The sequence below is a fragment of the Elgaria multicarinata genome, chromosome 1 (assembly GCF_023053635.1).
Source record: "Elgaria multicarinata webbii isolate HBS135686 ecotype San Diego chromosome 1, rElgMul1.1.pri, whole genome shotgun sequence".
Lineage (NCBI taxonomy): Eukaryota > Metazoa > Chordata > Lepidosauria > Squamata > Anguidae > Elgaria > Elgaria multicarinata.
Window position 1 is genome coordinate 78,302,640 of NC_086171.1, and position 23,351 is coordinate 78,325,990.

Genomic DNA, 23,351 nt, shown 5'->3' on the forward strand with positions numbered 1-23,351 from the left:
GAAACACAGCACTGCTCCCCACCCTAACCTTGGTGAACAACTGAATCGATGTGGTGCAAGGGGATGAGCTCCCCTAGGGCATCTCATCGTGGACGTGCCCCCACTCTCTCCTGCACTGGAAGGCCATTAGAGCCTTCCAAAGAGAGTAAAACGGTGGAGCAATGCCTATCATGAGTTGAAGTGAATGGTCACTTTTCAGTGGTGGAGCAATGCCTGTTCTGAGTCGAAGTGAGCGTTTTACTTCTTCTCAGAGCTGTGACTGTCAGTGTCTTGAACTGGCAGCTACTTCCCCCTCCCCCGGGCACATCCCCCTATTGCTGGTAAAAGACAGATATAGCCTTTTAAAAAAAGTTCTTCTTGTTGTTTATTGAGCAACACTGCTGCTTTTAATTCCACCCCTCCTTTGTTTATTGATTGATTTATTCCATTTTATATGCATTACTGGCTTATCCTTGGCTCACTTCCTTATGCCCCCAGAAATGCCAGCTGCATGCCTGCCTGCCTTCCCTCCCTCCTCCCCTGCCCACCTCGCAGGGATGGTGTGTGTGGGGTGCCCGATTTTCAAAAATTCGCCAAAAATCAGGGGATGATGGGATTGCTTTGAAACTTGGCATGCGTGTGTATATCCCCATGAGGTGTCATGGTGCCAAACATGAGGTTTCTAACTTGAACAGAAAAAAAGTTGTATAATTTTTTAGCTTTCAATGCAAGCCTATGGGGGGGGGGGAAACGGAGCTCCGGATCCGGATCCGGAGCTCCGGGCGGAGCGGGGGCGGGGCGGAGCGGCCCGATCCGGAAAATGGCGGATCTGCAAGTGAAGCGGAGCGGGGGGTCTGTGCACACCCCTAATTCAGACCTTTGAGGGCTTGATGGATATCATGTCATAACCCTGCCCCTTCTCTCAACCCAATGCATCAAGTGCAAGACACATGCCATGTAGAACATCCCCATGCAATTGTGGGCAGCCTATGCAAGAACGTCTGAGGAAATAGTTCATTCGTCTTGCTGAGCTTGCGATAGGAAAACAGCTTCTACAGTAACTGTTCTCATTGTCTTCTAAAGGAGAAAAGGTTTGGATCTGAATATATTCATAGCAAGGCAGAATTTATTAAGGTAAGACTAAAATATTCTGTATAATATTTGAAAGACAGCACGGCAAAAATATGAATAGGAAATTGTTCAATTCCCCCTCCCCTCCACTGATACATGTACTGCTCATTAGGCACCAGCTTCATTAATCTTTATCCCAACCATCGGCTATGAAAGTATATATTAGGGCTGTCAACTTATTAGTGATGTTTTAGTAGATTAACCATATGAGTTATAGTTGGTTAATTAATTGATTAAACTTGCATAGGAGTAAAAATCATAGTTCTACAAAAAGCATACCCTATTTTAGATTATACATGCATATGACAGAGTAGGCACCTTAGAAGAAATGTTCCCTTATCTAGGGAAGAGAAGAAATTTGTCTTTTGATACAGTTTTGCCATCTGTAGCATTTTATAGTACTTGTTCTACAATCATATTAATCTACTCCCCATCAATGAAGGATACATTTCTAATTGATCAAAGACTTTTTAGTTCATTAACTGTTCCAGCCCTAGTAAAGATGGGAGGGGGAAATATACCTTGGAATGGGTTGTCTCATACAAACAATTAGAAAATGGGATGATTTACCAGAGATTACAGTACTACCACTATAAAAAGAGAGAGAGAGAGGCAGAGTTGAAACACCAATTGAGGGATCATGAAATGGAATAATTTAATGGTATAACAGCAAAAGTAACAGAGTGTGGATTGGATCCAGGCGTAGTCTTGCTTGGAGAAGAACCATTGAAAGAAATAATACACATGTCCTGAACCATTTGAGTGTCCAAAGTTATCTCAGTAAACTTTGCTTCACCATTGTAAAATAAGCTAATATTATTCCCATAATGCAGATGGGGAAGCAGAGGCTGATAGAGAATGTTTTGCCTAAATCCACCTACTGACTTCATGGCAGTTTAGGAATTTGGCAGAAGAAACAGGAGTGTAAAATTCTATAGATACCAAGAAAGACATGATCTATAATAAACTAAGAACCCATGAAGCCATGGGTATGAAATAAATCCACAAGAGGATTAATTGGATAATTGAGAATAAAGGAGAAAATACAGATATACAGTAAAAAGATATATAGAACATGGCCAAAATAATGATCAAGACTGAGAAAATAAAGGTAGGTTTATCTATATTTAAATGTCCTTAACTCAATAATTTTAGAAATCTACAGTCAAATATAGGTCTCGGAGCACAGAATGGTTTTCTCTGTAAGTTTTTAAAATCATACATCATCCTACAAAATTAGGAATCTTTTCCAATAATTAATACTTGCTGTATCTTTTTCCCCAGTGTAACCTTTCCCCATCTTAATTTTCCTTTAATAATATTTAAATAGATCATAATACATATGCAACTTTTTTCAATCAAAACTTATATTTAATTCATGTTGAAGACTATGCCCAGCAAGCTAGACTATTTGTCAAATGTTGTTCTTAGAAGTTATAATATTTGACCCATATTCTATAAATACTGTTAACTCCTATACACAGTAGAATAAAACAATTGCTGGTTGACAGTGAGTTTTATGCAATTTGAATGATTGATTTAACCCTATTATGTTATCACCTATGGTCATTGCTTTCATGCAATTAGCATAAGATGGAGCAATTACCATGTGGATGATACAGCCAAAATATCTGAAGGGGAAAACCAAGTTGGAGAAAGCTGGTATACACCATGGGGAAGTGAAGCTTCTCTCAGACTACTTTCAATTCACTTCTTAAGGATTATTTATTCCAAACAGCAGCCATTAGCCCAGGGAAAGACAATATCCAAACCTCTCTGGCCTCTGGTATGTCCCCTGCTACCTACAGTGACCATATGGAAAGGAGGACAGGGTTCCTGTATCTTTAACAGTTGTAAAGAAAAGGGAATTTCAGCAGGTGTCCTTTGTATACATGCAGCACTTGTGAAATTCTCTCTTCATCATGACAATTTAAGCTGCAGAAGCTATACTAGAGTGACCCGATCCAAAAGAGGGCAGGGCTGCTGCAGCTTTAACTGTTGTGACGTAGAGGGAATTTCACCATTTGCTGAATGCATACAAATGACACCTGCTGAAATTCCCTTTTCTATGCTACTGTTAAAGATACAGGAACCCTGCCATCCTTTCCATATGGTCACCCTACCCTGCTACCCCAATTCAGCTGTGTGGCAACAACAAAAATACTGGTGGTTTACTGCTGAATTTCAGCAGTAAACTGTAATGGAGGATGAAAGAGGACAAATTTAGCTTATTTTCAATGTTTTGGAGCTTTTCTACATGAGTCTTTTAACCCTCTACCAAGGCTTCTGCTTCCAGATTCTTTATGGGATTAAGATTGGCTCCTTTGCATGTTGTTTTTTTCCAGAATTTTTTTTTCTCTGCATTTCCTTAATCTAAAAAAATGGGGGAAATGGTTGCAAAGAGCAGGAGACATGCTGGAGAAGGACAGCGTCATGTAAAGGATCCACAAACTACCGTGAGTGAGCACTCACAACAGTAGAATAAAAGCCTTGTGTAGAAAAGCTGTTCGTTGGCCCAGCAGCTGGAGCATGGTCCGGGGGTGGGGGGTGGGCAGAAATTTGCCTCCAGAGCCCATAACTTCCCCAACCCTGCATTAGGCTATCTCAGGCAGCCACAAGGTACAAAGCTCTTTTGTTTAATCCTGCTATTTTAGGTTTTATGCATAACAAGTCAAACACACACATGACAAACTGCATCAGGGAAGACAGAGAGTGGCAGAGCAATCCTAATCCCCAGATCCTTTGGCTGTCAGGATTATCATGAGGTGGAAGCATCCCTCTGCCAACATAGAGATGCCATACTGGGAAGGAGGACCTAGTGCCCTCCGGGTACGCCTGCAGAAAGTTCCATAGGCATAAATAGACTTAACTTTCTAGGAACATTTATGTGGCATCCCTTTTACTTGTATGATAGGTGTGTTTCTGGGGGATAACTGTTCACCACTACTTGTGGGGGAGGAATCAGAAGATATGGTATCTTGCACATGAGTTGTTCAGATGGGGAGCAGTCCCTCCCCAAGCAACCAAAAAGACACTTAACACTAAACAAAAGCCGCTAAAGTACAAATCGCATGGCTCTGTTGAGCTTACTGATTTAGTTCTTCTTCACTGATGCCAATGGGGCCTTCTTCCCTCACCCCTTTTTTAAAAATTGTTTTCGCCTCTACGTGCGTGCACACACACATACATGTCAGTCTGTTTATATGTAAAAAATAAAATCCTCTACCCACACGTTTGCCCAAATCTAGATTAGGGCCCTACACACTCACCTGTAAATTTAAAAAGTGCCAGTGTGGTGTATTAGAGTATTGGACTGGGAATGGGGAGACCCAAGTTCTAGTCCCTACTCAATCATTCAGCTCTCTAGGTGTCTTTCTGCCAGTCACTGAGTCTTAGAATCATAGAATAGTAGAGTTGGAAGGTGCCTACAAGGCCATCTAGTCCAACCCCCTGCTGAATGCAGGAATCCACCCTACAGCATACTTGACAGATGTACCCTAACCTTCCTCACATAAAATGGAAAGCATGGGAATTATGTACGTTGCCTTGGGCTCTTGGAGGAAAAGGTGGGAAATAAATGTAACAAATATATATAAAAAAGAAGTTGTGAGGATAAGTTGCATGCTATGTTATTTAACATATCACATACCTTAGCCCTGATGACATAATTCATACATGCACACAGTAGCAGAAGGGAGCAGCCTGCTCTTAGATTTGGGAGACTGGGCTGATGTTCCTGAGAATGTGATGCTTTCTGTATGCTTGATTCTGCACCCTGTATGAAAATAGCAAGAAGCATCTTGAGAAGCAGACTACCCCTGACACACGGATCACGCCCTGTGTGGAGGGAAGGCACTTAGGCCAGAAGCAGAAGTGTCATTTGTGGGGAGGAACCTATCGAGATGAAAGCTAGCTCAGCACCCATGGGCCTTCCCACAAAGGTTCCCACAGGTTTTTTGCAACATTGCCACACTGGGCCTGCCCCCTTGTTGCCACATTTGAGGTTAGGTGGGGAGATGCATCCTGTTCTCAGTGTGCTGAAATCACACTTGCTTTGACCAAGCAGCTACAATACAGCTTCTTTATGTAATGGGTGTCTCTGAGGTGGGAAAATGATAGAGTTATGTCTTAGAGTGGCCCTATTGCATGGTTTCAGGCCTGGATTGAAACTAACACTAAGAGTGGAACCATCAAAATTTGAGTGCTGAGGTTTTGTTGTTTTGGGAGGGGAGCAGTGTTTCAGTAAATAAAGTGTGGTTGTGTGTGTGTGTGTGGTTTTTCAGAGAGAGAGAGAGAGGTTGGCTTATAGAGAAGAGTTAAATGTTAACTATTCTGAGGTAAAGATAGTTGTCTCTGGAATCCACCCAAAAGGCACAAATGGACACTTGATGACCTGGAAATTCAACAAACTCAAGACGTTTTAATACCCACAAGTTTGCCTTTCAGAAAGAAGGATATGGTATTTCCATCTGTTCAACATTTAGGGGCAGACTAGATGAGATGACAGAGATCCATGATCAGATCTCCTCTCTTGTATATGGTCAAACAAACAGCCACTGTGAGGCCCAATTTGGCCTTCAGCACTGGGGGGTGGGATGTTATCCTTTTCTCCTATACATGAATCATCTCCCTGGTTAAAGTCTAGGGTGACCATATGGAAAGGAGGACAGGGCTCCTGTATCATTAACAGTTGTATAGAATAGATTCCCTCTTCATCAGAACAATTAAAGCTGAAAGAGCCATGCCCGTTTTTGTATCTGGTGATCAGATATAAAAAAGGGCAAGGCAGCTGCAGCTTTAGCTGTTGTGATGAAGAGGGAATTTCACCATGTGCTGCATGCATACAAAGGATACCTGCTGAAATCCCCCTTTTTATACAACTGTTAAAGATACAAGAGCCCTGACCTTCTTTCCATATGGTTACCGTAATACCCCTGCTGTGATTTCCTTAGGGAAAATTTAGGCCAACCTGCTTTTAATATACATTTAGGCCTTAGCTAGACCTAAGGTTTATCCTGGGATTGTCCTGGGATCCCCTGTGTGTCATTTACATGAACATGGAGGACCCTGGGACAATCCCGGGATAAACCTTAGGTCTAGCTAAGGCCTTAGAGAAGTGGAGACCCAGGCCTTTGCTAGACCAGGCTATATCCCGGGCTGATACCTGGGATCGCCCCTGTGCATCCAGATGACGCACAGGGGATCAACCCTCCCTGGCCCCGGGATATAGCCTACCCCTTTCAGCCCGATTTTTCCCGCGGTCTTGGGCTGAACCCAAGACTGCGAGCATGTGGCCCGTTCCACCGCTTTTCCTGGCTCTGCGCAATTACTCTCGCATAGCCGGGAGAAGCTGCGCCCATTGGGGGCAGGGTGGGGGGGAGCAAGGAATTCTTTTTTTAAAACAACAACAACTTACCTTTAGTCATTCATGCGCTCCTGAGCAACCGTCCCTTTAATTTTTTTTTAAAAAAATGGCGGATGCGACTGGTCTTTCCTTTAACCCATCGCGTCTGATGTGTAGACAAGGGTGACAGCCTGCGATAGCTGCATCACGGGCTCTCCCCTCCTCACACCCAGATTTTAAAGTAGGTCTAGCAAATGCCTCAGTCACAAACCTCTATCTAGTTTGGAGAATCATCAAAAACAGTCTTTGCATGGATGAAAAGGGGATGTTTTGTTTCCCCAGCACTTCGAGGAAGTGTTTCCAAATCAATTTGTGTGGTCAAGTTTGGGACTGTCCGGAAAACGCCAAAAATATCAGAGGAAGTAGACGGCGAACGACAGCACAGAAGTATCTAAAAAAAAGGGTGACATTCTGTAATTATCAAGATGCACATTTCAATGCAACATGTCTACATATTATGAAAGCCAATCAATTTGGTTTTAACAGAGGCTTAAAAAGTCAGAGACTATGAATCCAAGAAGCCTCCAATGTCTCTTCTACACATGGGTTGTATTCAGGCGGAAATAACCCCAGTTTTCTTACATTAGTACAAGGTTGTAGCACAGTTTTTTAACTGTTCATGGCAGTAGAAGAGCTCTGTCCTATTTTGACCAGTATGGTTTAGCTGAAGTGGTGGTAGATACCTATTCTGACCCATTACAGCTAGAATAGCCAGTTATGCATTGCCAAAAAAGAGGAAACACATGCCCAAAAGTGAGGACCCAGACTTGCACAAATTTGCCTATGCTATGCAGAGATGCAAATTTAGAAATAATTTAAATAGCAATACAGTACATCTCACCATCATGCGGAAAACTGTGATCAGGTGACCAGTGTGCCTGCTCAAGATGCTGTCCAGCTGGGAACTGTTGATGGGCAACTTCAAGGGTCCTGGCTGCTCTGGATCAACTGTGCTGGCAGAAATCAATTTCTTCATCCCCTCCTCCCCATGGCAGTCCTGTGGAAATGCTACACAGTGAGCCAGGTCGTACTTCACAATGAGCCACAATGGGTTAATTAACCCTTGGGGTGCTATGGCATGTGCCAGCCACCATTTTGAATATTTTTATTTAATTTATTATTGCATTTATATCCCATTTTTTTTCCTTCAAGGAACCTAAGATGGCGTACATAATCCTCCTCCTCCTCTCCACTTTATCCTCACAACAACAACCTTGTGAGGTGGGTTGGGCTGTGACTGGCCCAAAGTCACCCAGTGGGTTTCCATGGCTGAGGGGGGACTAGAACCCAAATCTCCCGACTCCCAGTCCGACACTCTAGCCACTACACCACACTGACTACACCACAATATGCTAGCCCCTTGGCAGATGCCATGGCTTGTTCTGTCATACAAAGCCAAGCAGCAGGATTTAGACAACGCCCAAATAACCATGGCTTGTTTTAGGGTTATTTGAGGGATGTCTAAACCTCAAACAAGCCCTACCACCTGGCTTTGTGTGACAGAGTAAGCTGGGATTCTCTGGGCTATGGAAAAATGGCATCCACAGGCACCCATTATGATGTGACAACCCCCATAGGTAAATTAAGCACAGTGGGCCATCGTGTCATGCAAACCAGGTCAGAGAGTCTGTTCCACCAGCTCAGCACAAGTCCGTTCGTTTGACTGACAGACTCAGCAAGCTGGAGAACTACACCTCCCTTCTCTTTTGTCAGCAGGACTGCCCCAAACAAAAGCAACATAGCATGAAGACAGCAATACACAGGGACAGAAGGGTGCTTTTATTTTGCATGGAGAAAATATATAGGCCTTTCTGGATATTTTTTGTGGATGGCAAGAGGGGTGGGAGGTGCACGGGAGGCAGACGACATCATGAGAATGACACACAAAAATCTGTAAGTGCCCAGCAACTAGCGTGCAATAAACACTCATCTGATGGAGCTCCTACACCAACCAGGCTATTCCACTATGAAAGTGGTATATAAAAGGCAGGAGCCACACTACTGCTTTATAGCGGTATTGAAGTGCACTGACAACTGTTGGGGCCCATTGACACATACCATATAATGTTTCCATACTGCTATATCCTGCTTGGTGTGGCTCCTGTCTTTTATATACCGCTTTCATAGTGTTATATCCTGCTTGGTGTAAATGTGTCATGGGCACCAACAGTTGTCAGTACACTTCAATACTGCTATAAAGCACTAGTGTAGATCCTGCCTTAGTCCTTGGACTAGTATTTCTAGCAGTGTGCTCCCCCCCTTTGAGAGGTCATTGCTGTTTGCTGTGAGTTCCTTGCTCAGCAAACAGCTGTGAGGGGCACATGCATGGACTTGTCCACCATTGCCACATGTTTTGGATGGGTATTGGGATGTTTTACCACTGAGTGTGGGTTTTTTTAAAAAATACAAAGGTATCTCTGCGCAGGAGTGCATATTCAATGGGGTTTCCCCCCATGTGTTGCTGTGTGTCTGCACTCATGTGCATGTCTCATGAGTCATTAAAAAAGTCTGCCCTGTAGCCTAGCACCACCCCTTCTGCTAGTCCACATGCACAAGTGGCGTAATGGGGCACACATACTCCCACAATGGCATTCCTGAAATTGTAGTGCACATCAGGGCCGTGTGCTCCGTGAGTGCCGATCACAAAAGCAGGGAACAGTTGGACGCATCCCTCTTCCGTGCTAAAATGCCTGCAGGTGTAGATTAGCCCTCAGTCTCACCAAAATCAGCAAGATGCACAGAGCATTCCTTTATGTGTCTAGTCAAATGTAAATCTCATCAGGTTCAATGGGGCTTACTTCCTGGTAAGTGATCACAACTCCCCAGATGTGAACCACAACAACTACTAGATATGATGGACCAGAACTCTCATCGTCCTCAGCAAGCATGACAATTGACAATGCTACTTGGGGTTGATGAAAATTGTAGTCCAGTGCATCTGGAGGGAAGCAGCTTGCAGATGGCTGAGGTAAATGATTGCAGACTCAGGCATTTAAACTGCACACATTTACCAGGCCCCCGTCTATATGATAATGGGTTTGCTCCTCATTGAATATAAACCTGAATTTTCATAGATTCGAATCTACGCAAAGAGCATCACACTGCAGCAGTTATTAATGCGCACATACGAGGCTATGGAATGCTTAAGTTTTATCTGCGGCGCCTCGCAGATTCATATGAGGAAAACCAAGGGGGGAAAGGAATGAGGCAGCAGATGATGATGTGAGCAGGGGACTGAACATGTCTCCTCCCTCTCACTGCCCGTTCCCCCCTCTTTATTTTAATTTTAAAAGCTCTCTCTGTGGACCTCCACAGATTCGTATAATTCAACATGAAAACGGCAGGAAGGAACGAGGCAGCCAGAGGATGCGATAGGTGGAAAGGCGACCAATCGGCCAATCACTTTGTCCTGCCCTCAAAGTTACACCCACATTTCAAAATGCTATTTAACTCCCCCAAGGACACATAACTATAATGCGGTGCAAACTCAAAGGTTGATCCAAATATGTGCATTATCGGGTTAAAAAACCGGTGCTACGGCAAGTGGGCGGCTGCGTCATGTGTCCTAAAATGCAAATCTGCGCATTTAGGTCGGAGTAAAGAAGCCGTATATACATCCCCTAACTTTCCATTTATCAACTATTTCTGAATTGCACTCCTATCCATGAGAGAAAATGTTCAAGTCTTCATCTGAAGGCTTGCTGCTCTGTTATGCTTGTAACTGCTGTGCATTTGAAATAAGAACTCTGTATCCCCTCCATAGTTAATGGTGTTTCTCTCTTGTATTTTATTTTACAGACAAGTATTCACCATGACTGGGGAACATATTGAGATGACCACTGCTTTTGTCTATGAGGAACTGGCATCTCCGTGTGATAAAATGGACATCCAGATATTTGGGAAACTTTTCCTGCCAATTCTATATGCCATTGTGTTCATAATTGGGCTAGTGGGAAATTTCCTGGTGGTTTTTACTATTGTGAGAGGTGGCCGCCAAAAGAGCATCACTGATATATATCTCTTGAACCTGGCCATCTCTGATCTTCTCTTTGTGATTTCTCTCCCTTTTTGGGCTTCTTATATCCTACATGAATGGACACTTGGGAACCTTTCATGCCAAATAGTGTCCTCTTTCTATTCCGTGGGCTTCTTTGGAGGCATGTTTTTCATCACTGTCATAAGCATTGATCGGTACCTGGCTATCGTCCGTGCAACATTTGTTGTGAAAGCTAGAACGGTCAACCACGGATATCTCATTAGCTGTGCAGTGTGGGTACTGGCAATTTTATTTGCAGCTCCTCACTATGTGTTCATCCAAAAGACAGAGAGAAAATGCACTTCCCTGTATCCAGAACACCTTGAAAAAATCTGGCCCATTTTCAGCCACATGGAAACAAACATCATAGGGTTCCTTCTCCCATTGTGTATCATGAGCTTCTGCTATCTGTGGATCATCAAAACTTTGCGCTCCTGCAAAACGAACCGGAAAAAAAGAGCCATCAGACTGATTTTAATGGTGGTGGTTGTGTTTTTTCTATTCTGGACCCCATATCACATATCGCTTTTACTACAGGTATTAAAGTACTATGACATCTTTGAGACCTGCAGCACCTTAAGGATTTTAGATTACATGATCCATGTGACCGAACCTTTAGCTTTCAGCCACTGCTGTCTTAATCCAATCATCTATGCTTTTGCTGGTGAAAAATTCAGAAAGTACCTGTCTCAGTTGGTTCTTAGGTGCCTTTCATTCATCTGTTTCTGTGTGCCTTCCAGGCAGTGTCATGATGGAGGTCTCACACCCATTCCTGAAGCTGGCTTTACCAGCAACCAGACCCAGAATACCAGTGAACAAGATGGCTCTGTCCTTCTCTGACTGTTTAATAGTGGACATACTGGAAGTTATTTGATATACTGGGTGCTTAGCAATCATTTTGACTAGTTGTGAACAAACATGTGGTTTTCCTCTCTGTTCCTGACAAAATAGCAACATTGTGGACAACATTTTCAGTTATTCCTTTAGGCCCGGAAATGTTGTAAATATGTTAGAAAACTGTGTGTGTGTTTTTACATAGCAGCTTTCATTATTAGCGCACAATACACATTTATGATTATTAGCAAATAGCTTGCATTGGCTGCCTGTACATTTCAAAGCACAATTCAAGATGCTGGTTTTAACCAATAAAGCCTTACACGGCCTGGGACCAAAATACCTGACGAAACGCCTCTCCCGACATGAACCTACCCATACACTACGCTCAACATTTAAGGTCTTCTTCTGGGTGCCTACTCCGAGGGAAGCTCGGAGGATGCTAACAAGGGAGAGGGCCTTTTCAGTGGTGCTGTAACCTCTGGCTGTTTAAAGGACTTGCAACTGCACAAATGGATGTAGGGAACACAAGAACCTAAGAAGTGCCCTGATGCTGGATCAGACCAAGGGTCCACCTAGTCCAGCATTCTGTTCACACAGTGGCCAACCAGCTGTTGACCAGGGACCCAGAAAGCAAGACATGGTGCAACAGCACCAACCACCCATGTTCCCCAGTAACCTCTGATACTGGAGGGAGCACATAACCATCAGGGGTAGTAGCCATTGATAGCCTTCTCCTACAAGAATTTAACCAACCCTCTTTTAGAGCCATCCAAACTGGTGGCCATCACTACATCTTGTGGTAGTGAATTCCATAATTTAACTATGCACTGTGTGAAGAAGTACTTCTTTTATTTGTCCTGGATCTCCCACCAATCAACTACATGGGATGACCCCAGGTTCTAGTACTTTGAGAGAGGGAGAGAAATGTCTCCCTATCCACATTCTCCACACCATGCATAATTTTGTACACCTCTACCATGGCTGCCCTTAGCCTCCTTTTTTCCAAGAGAAACAATCCCAGCTGTTGTAACCTTCCGTCATAGGGGAGATGCTCCAGCCCCTTAATCATTTTAGTTGCCCTTTTCCGCACTTTTTCCAGCTCCATAGTATCATTTTTTAGCTGTGGTAACCAGAACTGTACACAGTATTTGAAGTGTGGTCACACCATAGATTTGTATAGGCAGTTTTATTCTCAATTCCCTTTTTATAATGCTTAACATAGAGTTTGCCTTCATTACAGCGGCCGCACACTGTTTGGACATTTTCATCTAGCTGTCCACCATAACCCCAAGATCTCTTTCTTGTTTGGTCACCACCAGTTCAGATGCCATCAGGTTATACTTGAAGTTGGGGTGGGGGGTGGGGTTGCCCCCACGTGCATCACCTTACACTCGCTTACATTGAACCGCATCTGCCGTTTGGGTGCCCACTCTCCCAGCTTGGCGGGATCCCTTTGGAGCTCTTCACAATCCCTTTGTGTTCTAACAACCTTAAATGATTTGGTGTCATCAGCAAACTTGGCTACTTCATCGCTCACTCCTAATTCCAGATCATTTATGATCAGGTTGAAAAGAACTGGAGCCAATACCAATCCCTGTGCGACCCCCACTGTTTACTTCTCTCCATCAGGAGAATTTATCTCAGAGCTGTAATAACTCCCTGCCCAGTTCCTGGCACTGCCGTAAATCCCATGAACAGCTGAAGGATTAGGTGCAGGGCCCTTCTCCCTCCTTTCTCAGTCATTGTGCCCTTTCCTCAGGGCTAGAGGTGACAATGTGGCAAACGAAAGGACAAAATTATCTCCAGAGGTGTTTCCGTATGAGACCCACACAAATAAGTCAACAGCAGGGTGTTCTGCTGACTCAGGTCAAAAGGTATTAAACCGTTGTAGTTCCTGAAATTCATAAATGATGTGGTATTTTGTAATTCTGTGCTCTGCCTAAAGAGGAAGGGGGTGGAGCCAAAAATTACTATTATATTTTAAAAGACCACCACAACAAACCAAATAATCCATGATGTTGCTTTTATAAAATGCTCATCTACTGTGAAAGAGGAAGAATCCTTTCGCCAAAGGCAGAAGTCCCATCCATGCCACAGCTGCAACAAAACAAAGCGAGCGTGGGGCTTTAGCAAGACCCGAACAAGCTGACAGACTAGACAATCCAACCACTTCTGTTTTTATCCCTCAGACCAAGTTAGCGAGCCTGTTCTCTTTTGAAACCATGACACGTAGGGGACTCTTTTTTACTTACTTTTCTGTTTTAGCAAACAGCACATTTCAAGGACTCGCCTTAGATATTGCACAACCCTGGGGGTTGTTGGTTTTGCACCTTTCCTCTCTTCTTGCCTCACTTGAAAGCATAGGTGTGTGCAGCACATTTCATTATGCGCAGGTACAGGTAATAAAAATATAAAGAAATGGGGTGGGTGGGGAGGAACGGGCAGCCAGAAAGAAGACACATGGTTCACCCAGTCCCTCTCCTCACCCCCTCCTCTGGCTGCCACATTCCTCCCCCCCTTATCTGTGCAGCTGTGCAGATACAGACAATAAAATTAAAAAAGGGGGAAGAATGGTCCCGTTTCTCTCCTCCCCCCCAACCTGTTTTTACTTTTTTTACTTTTCCAGAGCTGGGAAATTCCCACCTGTGTTCCGTCCTGTGCAGATGCCGGAAAGGAACGCGAGTGCGGGAGCAAGGCACTGCCGTAAAGACAGGGCCAGGGATGTGAGGGGAAAGCCTGCCTCTTCAGCTGCATCTCACAGCCACGTGTCCGACTGGTGCACTGATGGCCCAAACAGCTTTCTGATAGCATTACCGTTGCACTCTAGATCATGTTGCAATCTGTAGGGGTTGAATTCCACGTTTGGATGCTCTCACGTGGTGGCAGGGGGACCTGTTAGCGTTAGGAGTAGCCGTGCACCTAGATGTGTGTGATGTTTCCTGTAGTTCCACCAGACGGTGTGCGGCTCCTCCGCCCCGCCCCATGGCCCTGCCAAGTACTGGAATCGTTAATTTCAAGAGTTGGCCAACCTGCCTGTTGACACACTTACGTTGTACATATGTTAGAGGAGGGCTCACAATCCCAAGTATCACTCTCCACCGCATAATATGTACAATATGCTCTGATTATCCTGGTTATCTAGATTCGTCATGTCTCCAACTTAGGCAACAAAAGCAAGGAGCAATTTTAATTCTCGATGGCAGAATAGGTGCTGCCTCTTTTCTTTCAGTTCTCTGACTCAGTTGATTTTTATTCATAACGTCCAGGGAAACAATCACTCGTCCAGCATTGTGCTCTGCTCAATCAGTCCACTGAAAGATCACACTGTGCACTAGTCAGGGTAGAAGAGCTACTAGCCTTGAAGCCAGGAGTGTCCAACCTCTTTGCCCAAGGGAGACATGCACATTTAGTGAAGCTCTCAGCGGCCAAATGCCAACGGTGGGCCAACCACACTTACAAAGCACAAGGGCTGGACCATTCAAGGAGTGGCTCCATCAGTCCCCTCCGCACGATGCCATGTGAATCACGTTGCTTCTCCCTCCTTCAGCTCCCGCTTGAGGAATCGCTAAGTAAACGTCCCCCACCGTTGTTCTGCAGAGCTTTAGGCACAGACTGATGTCTACCATTCATTTGGATTTTTGCTCTGAGCTCCCCACACACAAAGTCAAAGGATTTCTCTGATTTCTCTGGCCCGCCATATTGTACCCCAAGGGGGTTCACTATTCCGTTTAGGGGCGCAATCCTATGCATGTTTAGACAGACAAGAGTCCTACAATTCCCAGCATGCCCCAGACAACTGTACTGCCTGGGACATGCCGGGAGTTGAAAAACATTCTCTCTCTCTAAACATGCATCGGGTTGCGTCTTAAGTGTTTTAAAGCCCACGGCGCCACCCCGCTCCCAGGAGTATCGCTCTGTTGAGTTTGGGACAGAGATCTCTGAATAGAGGAAAGTAAGCCGGCGCCGATGCGCCCAGACCCCGAAATGAAGACACAAGACAACAGTGCTTTAGTTGAATAAGGACTACTGTTTTATTTACCATTGGCATTTAGTGCTGGGTGACCATATGAAAAAGAGGACAGGGCTTCTGTGCCTTTAACAGTTGGATTGAAAAGGGGAATTTCAGCAGGTGTCATGGTTATGCATGAAGCACCTGGCAAAATTCATCACAATAGTCAAAGCTGCAGGAGCCCTGCCCTCTGACCAGATACAAAAGAAGCTGTAACTGTTGTGATGAAGAGGGAATGTCACCAGGTGCTGCATGCATACAAATGACACCTGCAGAAATTCCCCTTTTGAATACAACTGTTAAAGATACAGAATCCCAGTCCTCCTTTTCATATGGCCACCCTAACTTAGAGGATCATCGTTGCAACATTTTTATTCTATCTCTCTACCTCCTAACTCTCCAGTGAGGACACACTTTGGGGTAAGGTAGAGTAGATGGCTCTACTCACTTCTCTTGCTGGCTTACACATCTGGGAAGGTGAGGACCGGGGTCTGCCCACCTCACCATCACTCCAGGCCTCATACCTTAGGGTGGGTGAATGGTGCAGATCTAAAGCTGTGCTCCTGTGCCTGTTCCTCAAGCCTTCAGGTCCTGACAGCTGGGTCTCAGGCAGCACCTGCTCCTCTGCCTCTCCTGATGCCTCAGGATGCTTGTCAAACCTCCTTCCTGTTCTCTAGGACTGTGCCCAGGCACCCAAGGGGTTTTCACAGGCACTCAAGGGTGCCCACAGGCACTCGGGAAAGCTTGGCACAAGGCAAAGCAGGGGTCCATTGGACTGCTCTCCCCTCCAGCTCTCCCCATCCCTCCTGGCTTCCCACAGACACTGCAGGACTTCCTGAAGCCTCCACATGCACAAGAAGCCACCTGTCATCTCAGAGAGCCACTCTATCCTGCCGTAGATCTACTGTGGTAATCTAAAACAGCTGGAAATGTTCATTTCTGACCATTTAGTCTACAACAGTAGATCTATGGCAGGACAGAACGGCTCACTAGGATGATGGGGGTGCACAGAGGCCTCAGGTAAGTCACATGGGCAGATGTGCAGGTGGGGAGAAGCAGCTGGCCATTGGACCAAAATGGCCATCAGGCTGAATCGGCTGAGTCAGGCCAAAGCAGCCCAATCGCGTCCCATGCCGAATTCGGGGTGAGGTGGACATGAATAGGCCCCCTTTGACTTGGATTTCGGGTACAGACCCAAGGCGAAGCACACCCCTGCTATTCTTCACCCCTCTAACTGACACTACACCTGTTTATGCACCTCTTGATCCAATGGGGCAACTTTTATTACTGGCTGCCTGCCCACGAAGGGCTGCACAACCCCAGGTCAGTGTGGAGTAGGCGAAAAAACCCTGTGGGCCCCCAGCCAATCTAGGCCCACAAAGGGGGAAAAATTCCTACTCGGCCCCAAACAATTGGCGACCAACCAGACTCACACTGATCTCTGCAGGCTGTGGGCAGGTGCCAGACACGGGAGAACTAGCGCAAGGATGCGGGACTACCTGGCTGGCAACACCTGTGTAAACCTTTAGACCTGTCTTCTCCAACTTGCTGCTCTCCAGATGGGTTGGACAACAACTCCCCTCATCCCCTGGGTGGGGCATTTTAGGAGTTACAGTCCAACACATCTGAAGGGCACCAGGTTGGGGGAGGCTGCTTCAGAGGATCCTCAACAGGACAGTTTTCTTCTACGCATCTACCTCCCATCCCTCTAGTCCAGGGACGCTGTAGTCTGAGTCGCGGAGGCCTTCTCGTATTGCCTCAGCCACACAGGCCCATGTGGCCAGTGAGGAGCAGAGGCAGGCCTGCCCACGTCACCACTGCCCTGGCCTTGTAGCTCTGGGTGGGTGAATGGTGCAGACCTAATGCAGTGTTTCTGCTCCAATTCCTCAAGCCTTCTGGTCCTGATAGCTGGGTCTCAGACAGCCCCCGCCTTTCATCCTATCGTAATGGGCTAGGGTATTTCCAAACCTCTTTCCCATTTTCTGAGGCTCTGCCCACCCACCCCAATTCACCTCAGAGACTGATTTGGACTCATAGCAAATTTGACGAATAGCAACTTGGCCCACTTCGGATTCAGTTCCGAATTTGAAGCTGTCCAGCTGTTTGCAGTTTCCGAGGCACCCAAGGTGCCTGGGAAAGTCAAGCACAAGGCCAACACGGAGTTCATTGGACTGCCCCCTCCTCCTGCTTGCCCCCTCCCCTCCCGCTCATCACTTTCTCTCCTGCTCGCCCCTGAAGCCTCCACAGGCACAGAGGAGCCGCCCATCCTTATTGAGAGCCGCTCTGCTCTGAGGTAAACTACAGCAGGTGGGAATGGCCATTTTTGGCCACCGTAGTTTACAGCAGTAGATCTACAGCAGGTCAGACTCCCTAGGAGGATGGGCGGCTCATTGGTGTGCCCAGAGGCTTCAGGTAAATCCCGTGGGCAGGTGAGGGGCAGCGGCTGGCCATGGGTCCAAATTGTTTCAAAGTGCTTCAGCTAAGTCAGACCGAGACAGCTCATTTTGGCCCCGAACCGGATTGGGAGCATGGCGGGCCGAATCGGCCCACTTTCACGCAGATGTGGGGTTCAGACCCCAGGTAAAGCACACCTTTATGCTTCACCCATCTTACCCATGCCGTACCTATATATGCACCTCCTGATCCAATGGGGCAAGTTTTATGATTGGCTGCCTGCCCATGAAGGCTACACAATCCCAGGTCAGTGTAGAGTAGGCAGGAAAAAAACCCATGGGCTCCTGGCCAATCAGGACTCACTCAGGGAAAAAATTCCTACACTGCCCCAAACAATTGGCCACCAGCCAGGCTCACACTGTTCTCTGCCGGCAGCGGGCAGGTGCCAGACATGGGAGAACTAGCACAAGGATGAGGGACTGCCTGGCTGGGCCCTTCTTTCCTCTCAGCAGGCCGCATGAAGTTTCTGCAACCAACCTGTCATCTCATGGCAACTCAGCCCACTTTGGATCTGGTTCTGAATTTGAAGTGGACCAGCTATTTGCGGTTTCCCAGGCACCCATGGGTGCCCACAGGCGCTCCGGAAAGCTGGGCGCATGGCCAACCAGGAGTGCAATGGGCTCCCCTCCCCACCTGCTCGCCACCTCCCTCATCCTTGCCCACTGACACCGCAGGACTTCCTTAAAGCCTCCACATGCACAGGCGAGCCACCTGTCCTCTTAGAGAGCCACTCTGACCTGCCCTAGATCTACTGTGGTAATCGACAGAAGCTGGAAATGTCCATTTCTGGCCACTTAGTTTACAACAGTAGTTCTACAGCAGGACAGAGCGGCTCAATAGGATGATGGGCGTGCACAGAGGCTTCAGGTAAGTCCCGTGGGCAGGCGAGCAGGTGGGGAGTAGCAGCTGCCCATTAGGCTGAATTGGCCGCTTCAAATTCAGAACCAGATCTGAAGTGTAGTGTCAGTTAGAGGAGTGAAGAACAAGGATGTGCCTCGCCTTGGGTCTGAACCCAAAATCCAAGTCAAAGAGGGCCGATTCACGTCCACTTCACCCTGAATTCGGTATGGGACACGATTGGGACGCATTGGCCTGACTCAGCTAATTTGGCCTGATGGCCAGCTGCTGGCCCCTCCCCACCTGCTCGCCACCTCCCTCGTCCTTGCCCACTGACACCGCCGGACTTCCCTGAAGCCGCCACATGCACAGGCGAGCCACCTGTCCTCTTAGAGAGCCACTCTGACCTGCTGTAGACCTACTGTGGTAATCGACAGCAGCTGGAAATGTCCATTTTTAGCCACTTAGTTTACAACAGTAGACCTACGGCAGGACAGAGTGGCTCACTAGGATGATGGGCGTGCACAGAGGCTTCAGGTAAGTCCCGTGGGCGGGCGAGCAGGTGGGGAGGAGCAGCTGGCCAGCTGGCCCAATCGGGTCCCGTACCGAATTTGGGGTAAGATGGACGTGAATTGGCCCACTTTGACTTGGATTATGAGTTCAGACCCAAGGCAAAGCACATCCCTGTTCTTCACCCCAGTAAGTGACACTACACCTGTTTATGCACCTCTTGATCCAATGGGGCAACTTTTATTACTGGCTGCCTGCCCATGAAGGGCTGCACAATCCCAGGTCAGTGTGGAGTAGGTGAAAAAACCCCATGGGCTCCTGGCCAACCAGGACCCACACAGTGGGAAAAATTCCTACTCAGCCCCAAACAATTGGCGACCAGCCAGGCTCACACTGATCTCTGCAGGCAGCAGGCAGGTGCCAGACACGGGAGAACTAGCACAAGGATGAGGGACTGCCTGGCTGGGCCCTTCTTTCCTCTCAGCTGGCCGCATGAAGTTTCTGCAACCAACCTGTCATCTCATGGCAACTCGGCCCACTTTGGATCTGGTTCTGAATTTGAAGCGGACCAGCTATTTGCGGTTTCCCAGGCACCCATGGGTGCCCACAGGCACTCCGGAAAGCTGGGCGCAAGGCCAACCAGGAGTGCAATGGGCTCCCCTCCCCACCTGCTCGCCACCTCCCTCATCCTTGCCCACTGACACCGCAGGACTTCCCTAAAGCCTCCACATGCACAGGCGAGCCACCTGTCCTCTTAGAGAGCCACTCTGACCTGCTGTAGATCTACTGCGGTAATTGACAGCAGCTGGAAATGTCCATTTCTGGCCACTTAGTTTACAACAGTAGTTCTACAGCAGGACAGAGGGGCTCACTAGGATGATGGGCGTGCACAGAGGCTTCAGGTAAGTCCCGTGGGCAGGCGAGCAGGTGGGGAGCAGCAGCTGCCCATTAGGCTGAATTGGCCGCTTCAAATTCAGAACCAGATCCGAAGTGTAGTGTCAGTTATAGCGGTGAAGAACAAGGATGTGCTTCGCCTTGGGTCTGAACCCAAAATCCAAGTCAAAGAGGGCCGGTTCACATCCACCTCACCCTGAATTCGGTATGGGACCCGATTGGGACGCCTTGGCCTGACTCAGTTAATTCGGCCTGATGGCCAGCTGCTGGCCCCTCCCCACCTGCTCGCCACCTCCCTCATCCTTGCCCACTGACACCGCGGGACTTCCCTGAAGCCGCCACATGCACAGGCCAGCCACCTGTCCTCTTAGAGAGCCACTCTGACCTGCTGTAGAGCTACTGTGGTAATGGACAGCAGCTGGAAATGTCCATTTTTAGCCACTTAGTTTACAACAGTAGACGTACGGCAGGACAGAGTGGCTCACTAGGATGATGGCCGTGCACAGAGGCTTCAGGTAAGTCCCGTGGGTGGGCGAGCAGGTGGGGAGCAGCAGCTGGTCAGCTGGCCCAATTGGGTCCCGTACCGAATTTGGGGTAAGATGGACGTGAATCGGCCCACTTTGACTTGGATTATGAGTTCAGACCCAAGACAAAGCACATCCCTGTTCTTCATCCCACTAAGTGACACTACACCTGTTTATGCACCTCTTGATCCAATGGGGCAACTTTTATTACTGGCTGCCTGCCCATGAAGGGCTGCACAATCCCAGGTCAGTGTGGAGTAGGCGAAAAAAACCCATGGGCTCCTGGCCAATCAGGACCCACACAGTGGGAAAAATTCCTACTCGGCCCCAAACAATTGGCGACCAGCCATGCTCACACTGATCACTGCAGGCAGCGGGCAGGTGCCAGACACGGGAGAACTAACACAAGGGTGAGGGACTGCCTGGCTGGGCCCTTCTTTCCTCTCAGCAGGCCGCATGAAGTTCCTGTGACCAACCTGCCATCTCTCCTTTTCTCTGGCTGGCTTGGGGCAGAGCTGCACCCCTGCCCCATGTGTAGCAGAGGGGGGCGAGGTGCACTTGCACCCAGACCCCATCATGAAGAGATGGGACCCCTAACGCTTGAGTTTAATAAAGGTAAGACCTGTATAAACCTTCAGAGCTGTCTTCCCAGCCTGCTGCTCTCCAGATGGGTTCGACAACAACTCCCATCTTCCCCTGGGTGGGGTATCATTGGACTTATAGTCCAACACATCTGAAGGGCACCAGGTTGGGGGAGACTGCTTCAGAGGATCTGCAACAGGACAGTTTTCTTCTATTCCTCTACCTCCCATCCCTCTAGTCCAGGGACGCTTTAGTCTGAGTCGCGGAGGCCTTCTCTTCCTGCCTCAACCACACAGGTCCACGTGGCCAGTGAGGACCTGACCATGTCACCATCACCCCAGGCCTCATAGCTAGGGTGACCATATGAAAAGGAGGACAGGGCTCCTGTATCTTTAACATTTGTATTGAAAAGGAAATTGCAGCAGGTGTCATTTGTATATATGGGGAACCTGGTGAAATTTCCTCTTCCTCACACCAGTTAAAGATACAGGAGCCCTGCCCTCTTTTAATTCTGGTCACTCTAGTATAGCTCCTGCAGCTTTAACTGGTGTGATGAAGAGGGAATTTCCTTTTCTATGCAACTGTTAAAGATACAGGAGCCCTGTCCTCCTTTTCATATGGTCACCCTACTCATAGCTTTGCATGGGTGAATGGTGCAGGCCTCCAGAGAAGTTGTCGGCCCTGTTCCCTCGAGCCTCGTGGCCTTGAAAGGCAGGTCTGAGGAAGCCCCAAGAGTGCCCTCAGGATCCTCACCAAACGCCTTTCTTCTTTCCTCCTTTTACTAGCACTACATCTGCCATAAAAGAGGGGGCCGGCTTCTGCTTCGTTTCCCACCTCCTCCACAACCCTGCTTGCATCCGTATCGTTAATAATACCATCTTCCTCGCCAAGCCTGTTCCGTTTCACATCCTATGAGATTGGACTTCCAGGAATGACCCAGCACCACACCTGGGTGCCCAGCAATCGCTATCCCCAGAGGTTGCAGATGGGGTGCGGGAGTGAGAGACAGAGTGAAAGAAAGCAAAAGAGAGATCGTGTTAGAGATGTGTGGTGGCAAGGTGGCCCACAGGAGAACTTCTGATGTAGAGCAGAGCTCTTAAGCCATCTCATGGGTGGGCAGCTGGGATTATTGAGATATCTGGACCCGGGAAGAAATCAGGAACCATAACCTTAAAGATCTGCAAAAGGAGTTTCTTGGGATCAGTACAAGAAATGGAGGCAGAACCAGAGAGGGCACAAATGAAGAGCAGCTGAAGGAGGTGGCATCTCAGACAACCAGGCACGGCACTACAAGAAAAATGAAGTGTGGTCTGCAATAAAGCTGCCAATGGGACAGTGAAAGCTGAGAAGAAACACTTCAGAAAGACTTCTCACATGGAAAGCAGAACTCAGGGATGCAGACATCCAGGAGACAAGGAGGGCGCAAAGCTGCAAGATGCATTCTGGAAAGAGGCGTGAGGTCAAGCCCTTCTAGAACCAGCCTCAGGAACCGCATGTGACGGACAGGAGCAATGCAAGGCCTGTGGGAGTCAGTCAGGAGAGTCAAGGAAGAGATGTTAGCATAGGCTGAGAGAGAAGAGGACGAAGACAGTGAGGATTTTCTTCCCTGATGGCCTTGAGACGACACTAGATTGCCAAAGCTGAACAGAAGGGCGGCGCTTGAATACTAGGCACAACATCAGTTAGCCCAAAACACATTTACTGACATTTCAAGCTGAAAATCTAAAATCAAAATGTAATTATTTTTTATTTCTTACCTGATGGGTGGCTTGGCCTGCATGAAGGAAGTCAATCAATGGTTAAACAGTGCGGGGAGAACAGCTTGGACATGAGAGAGCTTCAAGGAATTTGCTTTCTCCGGTTCCCTTCTCAGATGGCCTGGGAGGGGCGAAGGGCATGTTAGTTGGGCGGGGGGCACGGAGGGGCGCTCTCTAAAAGGGGGTTAATCTGCCCCAGACGGCATGCGTCGCCTTGCAATACGAGAGGAAAAAAATGGCCTCTTACCTGGTTGATGCTTTTGCCTGCTTGAAGGAACATGGTTAAGTAGAACATACCTGACTACCTAACCTGGCCACTAACAAAACAATTCATATATATCTATAGAAATATATATATAGGAATATATATAGAAATGTATATATAGATCTGGTTATA

At 47.4% G+C, this 23,351-nt stretch overlaps 1 protein-coding gene across 1 annotated transcript; it reads left to right on the forward strand.

Moving 5' to 3' along the window:
• The first annotated feature begins 957 nt into the window (after positions 1 to 957).
• CX3CR1 (C-X3-C motif chemokine receptor 1) lies at positions 958 to 11,456 on the forward strand. The gene is made up of 2 exons (XM_063116399.1): positions 958 to 1,113; positions 10,313 to 11,456. Exon 2 carries the CDS (start codon positions 10,326 to 10,328, stop codon positions 11,388 to 11,390), a length of 1,065 nt encoding a protein of 354 aa, XP_062972469.1. The 5' UTR covers positions 958 to 1,113; positions 10,313 to 10,325; the 3' UTR covers positions 11,391 to 11,456.
• The last annotated feature ends 11,895 nt before the right edge of the window (positions 11,457 to 23,351 follow it).

Excerpts from the sequence above, each read along its gene's own strand:
- CX3CR1 (XM_063116399.1), top strand. The coding sequence starts at position 10,326 with ATGACTGGGGAACATATTGAGATGACCACTGCTTTTGTCTATGAGGAA.